This window comes from Phaseolus vulgaris, chromosome 7 (genome assembly GCF_000499845.2).
Source record: "Phaseolus vulgaris cultivar G19833 chromosome 7, P. vulgaris v2.0, whole genome shotgun sequence".
NCBI classification, from domain to species: domain Eukaryota; kingdom Viridiplantae; phylum Streptophyta; class Magnoliopsida; order Fabales; family Fabaceae; genus Phaseolus; species Phaseolus vulgaris.
This window is the reverse complement of record NC_023753.2, coordinates 33,922,288-33,930,133: the sequence shown is the minus strand read 5'-3', so window position 1 is coordinate 33,930,133 and position 7,846 is coordinate 33,922,288. Positions and strand designations below refer to the sequence as shown.

The 7,846-nt window shown below is 27.7% G+C and overlaps 1 protein-coding gene across 1 annotated transcript; it reads right to left on the bottom strand.

Annotated features, from left to right (window-relative positions):
* Window positions 1–6,288: 6,288 nt before the first annotated feature.
* On the bottom strand, window positions 6,289–7,477 carry LOC137830228 (uncharacterized). The gene has a single exon (XM_068637420.1). The coding sequence runs from the start codon at window positions 7,047–7,049 to the stop codon at window positions 6,588–6,590; it is 462 nt and encodes a 153-aa protein (XP_068493521.1). The 5' UTR covers window positions 7,050–7,477; the 3' UTR covers window positions 6,289–6,587.
* Between the last annotated feature and the right edge of the window lie 369 nt (window positions 7,478–7,846).

The window sequence follows — 7,846 nt, the reverse complement described above, 5'->3', positions numbered from 1 at the left end:
CTCACTCATTTTTTAACTGTATTGAAACTATATCATAACTTTTTTTTAATTCTTTTTATCATGGATTGGTGACTCAAGACTCACCATGGATTTAAGCCACGTGAATCAAATTCTTAGTAGGCTGAATTCAATTTTGGTCCACACTAAAATTTGTAGGCAAATTTTTCCCAACACCATACTCATTTCAACCTATATCTTATTATCTTTTTAAAAAATTCTATTTTAAATTTAAAAATTTAATTTCAAAAGATATAATTCGAAAATCAAAATTTAATTGTAAAAAATAAATTCAAAATAAAAAATATATATTTCCAAAAAAAAATTCTAGAATACAAAATTTGAAAATGCTGGAAAAAGATTTCTGGAATTTAAAAATGTGTTTTGAAAATTTTATTTGAAATAAAATTCTGAAAGTATTTTTTTAAATGTACCCGTATTTATTTAATATCATTTTCATCATTTTGCATTAACATTTTTTTCATTTTACCAAAAAATCGAAAGCAAGTTGAAATTAGTATAATGCAAGAAGAATTTGCCGATTTATAATTCTCTTTTAATCCAATAAAACTCAAACCCATAGTAGAGTCACTAGCTTTGATTTATTTTGATAGGATTGTTTCTTTTTGTACCTCCATTGTTTCTCCTAGTACCCCATATGTCAGGCAAAAGATCGTATTTAAATAAATACTTTTTGAATTCCACAATCCAAAAATGTATTTTTTTCTATTACATTCCTGGATTGTAGAATGTGAAAGGTAAACCCAATTTTAGAGATGGAAAAAATAGTTGTTATATTAATTAAATTAAATATTATTTTATAGATTAAAAAATTATTAATATCTAAATTAATTTTTATTATTGTTAAATAGTTTATAAATTTCTATCTAATTAGTTAATAAGATTTTAACTATCAATTATCTAGATTCTAAAGTTAGTAGTTAAAATCTTTGTATTCAATTATGTACCAATTTAAAAATATTGATTAATAATATAAATTAATTTAAATATATAAAAAAAATATTATCTCTAAAATAGTATTAAATTAACTAATTATTTTTTATCTTTAAATTTAATCTTTATGTAATTATTTTCTAGTATTTTCAAAAGGAAAAACCCACTTAAAAATATATTTTTCGCGTATTTTTAGAATTATAAAACTTATAGAATGTTGCAAGAGCATATGGAGATGCAGAAGCAATCTTTTAACAGTTTTACATTATAATAAGTTTATTTTCAATTTAGATTATTTACAAAATTAATCTATTTCCAATTTCTTATTCTATAAGTATGAATTTAGTATTGACTAACCTACACATTTGTTTCAAACGCTAATTTGTAAGAAGGAATAATATTGACCAACGCAACACTAACGGGCAAGTTATGACTTTTTGAAGGATAAACAAAAGCTACGTGTTGGTCTAGTCAATATGAACTTAAAAAAAAAAAGTTATGCAAGTTATAATTGACAATATAGTAGCATTATCTAATCTTTGAATTATCTTTGAATTTATATATTAGTAAAATGTCAAAAATTGAAGTGAAAAATGACTTTTATTTAAATTAAAATTAACAATTTTTTTTAATCGAGAATAACAATAATTGTGTGACTGTCAACGTTAATTTACCTGGTAGATCTGAATCCGGTTCAGACGTCTGCTAGCAAAACATGATGAGACTTCTTTTCTTAACGACATTTTTTTATTAGATAAAAGTTTTTAAAATTTTAAAAAATTGCATATCTCATATTTAATGCAATAATTTTTTTATCATAATTTTTTAATTTCTAGTAAATATATTAAAGTAAGTAAATTGATTGGAATGTGTAGAGTTTTCCTCAACTACAGTAAGGGTTGTTGGTAAGTGGGATGAAATAATAAATTAAAAGCTTCTGGGTGTATACGTTTTATCTCTTCATGTGATTGGAGACTAATTTTATAGTTTATTCAACACATGAAATGGAAGAGGAAAATCACATGTTTCCTTGCCATTATAAGTAAAAAAGAGACGAGAAAAAAAATATAATACCTAAAAGTTGATCTACTCCAGAATCCACATGACTTCTTTGAATATGGGCTTTGGGCCTTGGATTTTCCTTTGATTCGTTCCACTGATAATTTCTACCCGTACCTCCATTTCCATGCTTTCTTCTTACACTTTTCTAAAACATGTGAAATGATAATTTTTTTTATAGAACACATGAAATGACAATTTTATCTTTTTTTTCATTTTTCTTATCAACATCCTTCCTTCTTTATTTTTGAATTCATACATTTCAAATTCCAAAAAAAAATATTCCAAATTTGAGTGTTCAGAATGTATTTTCTGGATTCAAAAATACGAAAATGGAGAAAAAATTGTCCGTTCCACTTTGCAAGGTGTTAAATTTTAAAATACTCATGCTAATTTTTTTCGTTTAGTTAATTTCCTCATATATTTTTTCATTATCTGTTAAGAAAGATATTAACATTTGTTGATGGTGTAATTGGTGCTAAATTAAGTAAAACTCTTAACAGTTTTTTCCCGTACATATAAATAAAAAAATTGACCAAAGATTACAAGCTTATAAATGATTGGAGGTCCTCTTCTCCTAAAATCACTTGAGATACTTATTTTTTATTATGCCAAATAATCAGATTATTGCCATGAATAATAAGGTATGCAAATACATGACTATATACCAAAATATTATTAAAAGGAACACCATTGTTTTATTAGTCATGTTAATTAAATTCTTTAATATCACAAAATCAAATCATATCTGCCACCGAATAATTGCAATTACGAAATGACTAATTTATTCCGCGAATTCGATAATAAAATGTCGATTAAAAAGACAAAACTAAATAAATGACAAGACAACAAATTAAAATTTCCATACCAGTTTGTCTGAAAGTTGTTATCGTTTTTTGCTTATTTAAGAAATCATGTTCAACTTTAACAAACTAATAGTTTGTTGTGCGATACATAAACTAATGTTTGCATCAAAAACAAACCATTAAGCTAAAGAGATAATATATTTGGTTGAATAACTAAATATTATATAAAGTTAGAATTGCTTAAAATAAAAATAATAATAGTATTTTTTTCTTATGGAGCCGAAGACACCTCGATAATACGAATATTAATTATGACACATGTATTTAGGTCTATCAAATACTATAAATAGACACCATAATAAAAAAAATAGTTATTATTATAACATTAATGACATTCGAATAATGAATATTTATTTGAATGGCGGAAATTTTTTTAAAAATACACTCCCAATTAAAAGTCAATACCTAACACTAAAAAATAAAAATAAAAACACAAAAAAAATCATTTTTTTTTATCACTTAGTCTCTCTGCTCCTCCTAAGAACACAATCAAAATTGACAAGTTGGTGGTTGTTGGTTTAGAAAAAAAAAACGCAGAAATAACCATACGTGGGTACGATTTTATTACATAAAAATAGTCAAAAACACTTGATAGTTAAGAAAATTAGGTTGTCTTCCTTAGTTTGTAAGTATGAAACTATTAAAAACCAAAATTACATTGGTTTGGAAGAGAGAAGCACTAGGTAAAAGGTATTCGTAGGTGTGACATTAAATATATCTGTTTTAATGTAAGAATTTTTAAATAATTTTTTTATGATTTAATAAAAAAAAATTGTAAACAAACTATAAATTAATTTGATCCATATAGCTACCTAAATATATAACGTTATGTTTATATAATTGGTGTGGTCTTAGGATATAAATGTAAGTGTTGATATAACAAATTAAATTACAAAGCTTTTAAAATCAAAGTTGGTATTTGTTAGCATATATTAGAAAGTCTAATTAATTGATCAGTTCGTTCGATGGGACTTACAATTAAGCCTATACTAGTTAAGTAAGACATACATTTTTTTATGAAATAAATTAGGTCAAGATTTATATAAAAAGATTAATTACTTGGTTAAAAAGCTAACTTAAACTTTATTTAAAAAACTTTTACTTAATAAGCTGGTCTACTTAGTAAATATAAATAGCACTTTTAATATTATTACCATAGTAATATTTTATAATATGGTAAAATTATATATTTAGATATTTTATTAAATATTAAACATGTTAATCTATATAAAAATCAAGTTTGTAAATTTATCCTTCAATAAATTTATTTAAATCAGTTCATCTATGAAATCATATTTTCCAAACAGTTAGGTTATACCTAAAAATGCCAAACTCACTCGGTTCACCTAGCTTTCATAAGAGTTTTATTCCACTTCAATCGCAACCACACAAATTTGAATCTAAACATTAGTAATAACATTGAAGGATATTTATTTAATTATGAAAAATAATTATTGATAGAAATATTATATCTAATGATGTTGTTGAAAATTCTACATTGATTAAAGATAAAAATATTTAATAATATATAAGATGTGTTATTAAAAAATAATATTGAGGTCATTATATATGTGCATAGTGTAGGTTGGTCATAAAAATTACAACATCACAATAACTCAAATAAAATATTTATATATAGAATTTTGTAGTTGAAATTAGAGTGCCCAAAATTAGACTTAGAAACACTGTTAAGACTTAAAACTGAAAAATGACAAACAAAAAATCGAGAATACTTAGTCATCAGAATTTATGTTTTACTTTGCATTCTCATATTATTATTTTTTTGGTAATTTGCATTCTTATCTTTTACTTTTGATGATTTCTTGTCGTTTATTTTTTCCTACCTTTTTCGTCATTTATTGTGTTTTTCCCTTAATTTCTAAGTCTTTTATTTTCTCTTGTATCTTAATTTTCATCATTGTTTGCTTTCCTCTTACATTTATATCTATTTTGATCATTTACTTTAAACTTTATCATTTTCTTGCTTCTTCAAGTTTGTATCTTGTTTATTGTTACAATTAATGTTGTTTGTCTTTGTTTGCAATGCTTTATTTAAAGAAGTCTTTGATTTTTTTTATATCTAAAATATATTAATTATAAATAATTTTATCTAAACCTACAACTTTAGTATTTTCAAAATTTTAATTTATTATAAAGTAATAAGTGAAGTCTATATGGTTATAGTGATAAAAAAAATCAAACATGTTGCTTTTAAGTCGTCTTTAGAAACTTAATGTGATGACCTAATATGTTCTATTGATGAAATTTTAGTTAATGTCTAAAAGTTTAGAATACTCAAATTCAAAGCTTCAATAAAACGAATCCATTATATATTTCTTTTTATCTGCAAAATTTGTTTCCACAAATTTTTATCGGAAATAATAACACACTGACCAAAATCTAAAGTATATTTAATTAAATCAAGCTTAAAATCTATTATTTAAATTGATGGTGAGAATCATACTGATATCTTTTATTTTTATATTTATATAGTAAAACATATATTCTGGTGACTATATAAATATGCACTCTTAAATTTAAATTAAATTAATTTTGTTTATTTTTTAGTAGCGAATTAGTTATAATTTTTTTATTCACCGAATTACAAAATATAAATAGTCTAAAAAATTTTAAACTTTAGATATAACACAGAAGTATCTCCATGAAAAGAATTTGCACGACGACAAACTTATTAAGAAACCGAAATTCCAGCACATCGTGCATTCAACTATCCACTTTTAAAACAATAGAAACAAGGGTCAATTAAAAAATGTGGGACTCGTACCTTCTCAAATACTCTTTAACAACACAACAGTTAGCACCGAATGGCATTTTCAAATATTAAGCTATGATATACACACTGTCATTTTTCTAAAATAAGGTAAAAGTACTAAATTTGTTTTCCCAAGCTATATAACAAATAATTTACTATTACCATTGTTTTAGTAAAATGTAATTATATTTCAAGTAGGCATGGTCGTGGGCCATGCTTTCTTCCAACCCATATAATTATTTGGTAAAGAAAGATAATGAAAAATAATACTATCACAATTATTTCTCAAAGAAAGATAATGAAAAATTATACTTTGATAATCAAAGACTTGTATATAACTCTTCGAGAACTCATGATCTGGAGTTTAAAAAAAATAATTTTGTAATTAAATAATATAAAAGATGATTGAAATAATAGTATTAGAAATAATAAGATAAAAAATATTAAAATAATAAATTGAGAGTTATAGGATGATGTAGAAAGAAAAAAGTGAGTTGTAAATGTTTAATGATTTAAAGATAATATAAAACCAGGTGTGTAACAAGTTGTGGCATTTGGATTCCTGATTTTAGGTTGACTAGGGTAACTGTGTTTTTCAGCGCATAACGTGTAAAAGTCAAATATTAGGAACAATATAAATTAACCTCGGAATCAGTAGTGCCGCGTTTGCCATTCATAATACAAATTTGCGTTTGTCTATATTCCGGTGATGTTCACAATATGAGATGTAGTTTGAGAAGTGGGGCGTTGAGAAGAAGAATGAATCTATCAAATCGACAGAATCACGCTAAAAGTAAACCTAAACCCCATTATAGAGTAACTAAAATTTTTATAGAATGACAGAAAGGAAGAAATTAATCAACACGAGGGTATTGGCTTGGCCCGAGTAGTATCCAACAATTTATCATAAAGGGCTGCTTCCCCCGTTACCCTTACCGTTACGGTGGGCAAGCGATTTCTGCGGCGGCGTCACGAGGCACTAACGCTCCATGCGCCATGAGGATGGACTTGTAGATCTGGATGATGGCTTTGTCGTCGTACTCCTTGGGTTGGGCCCGACCGAAGCCCGCGAAGGAGGTGTCCACAGCTGACAGGGGCCCACCGAAGCCCGAAGCTGAGGCGCCAGCGGTCATGACGCGTGAGTTGGCCAAGCCCAGCATCATCCGCACGTACGCGTCCCTCACCCAAAGCAGAACCTTCTTGGGAGATGGGATTTTTCTGATTCGGATCTTGGGTGCGAGTCTGATTCTCCACCGCCAGAACCGACCCTTCCCGGTTCGAGTGCTTCCCAGCTCAACCCGATTCCTCCTTCTCCGACCCGACCCGTTTAGCCTCCGGTAGCCTTTCCTCCTCCAATACTCTTTGACGCCCTTGCACACGGTGGCCGTGATACCCTCCATATTCCTTTTTCTCTCTCTCTCTCTTAGGCGGAATGCAAATAAAACGGGGTTGGGGTGGGTGGGAAATGGAAGAGTGAAGAAAGGGGATAATTAAGTTAGGTGCATGCAGACGAAATAACACATGGCATTGGCATGGATAACACCCGCTCTGTGCGCAGTACTCATCTTAGCCTTCCTTAATCTAATAAATAAATAATTTCGCAAATTAATATATATATATACACATATAATAAGAAGAAGAAGATGTTGAGGCGTGAGGAGAGAGGTACAATAAATGCGAAGCCAACTCTGGTAGCTGAGTTTATCAACAATGTCATTTTCGTTAATTAATGTACTTCGCCTTGCACGTGCTGGGGTTTCCTATCTCATGCTACTGCTTCTGCTGCTCTTGCCCATTTCCTCTGGCTTTTTTCTATTTTTGTTTTTACTTTTCGCTCTACTTAAATTATATTATGTTTCATGTTGCATTATTTTTAGTATATGTACAAAAACTGCGTTGGTTAGAAAGTTAAATTCAATCGCAATTAAAACATAAAATAATGAAAGCCGAATTCTGAAAGTCTCATTCAAGAACAAATATTTTGCATGTTAATCGGCCTCCTCCTCTTATAAGCTATTTCGATCCTAGCAGGTGCAAAACTTAACTTTCTCGTTTCGTTCTTAAAATTAGAAACAAAGAAAACAACTGTTGTTCCACCATGGTGAATCATCATGTTTTGTGAGATTTATTGCGACATCTGCATTAATAAAGAATTACTTCGTTGGAAAGATGTGTGGCGTATCTTATAACTCCTAAG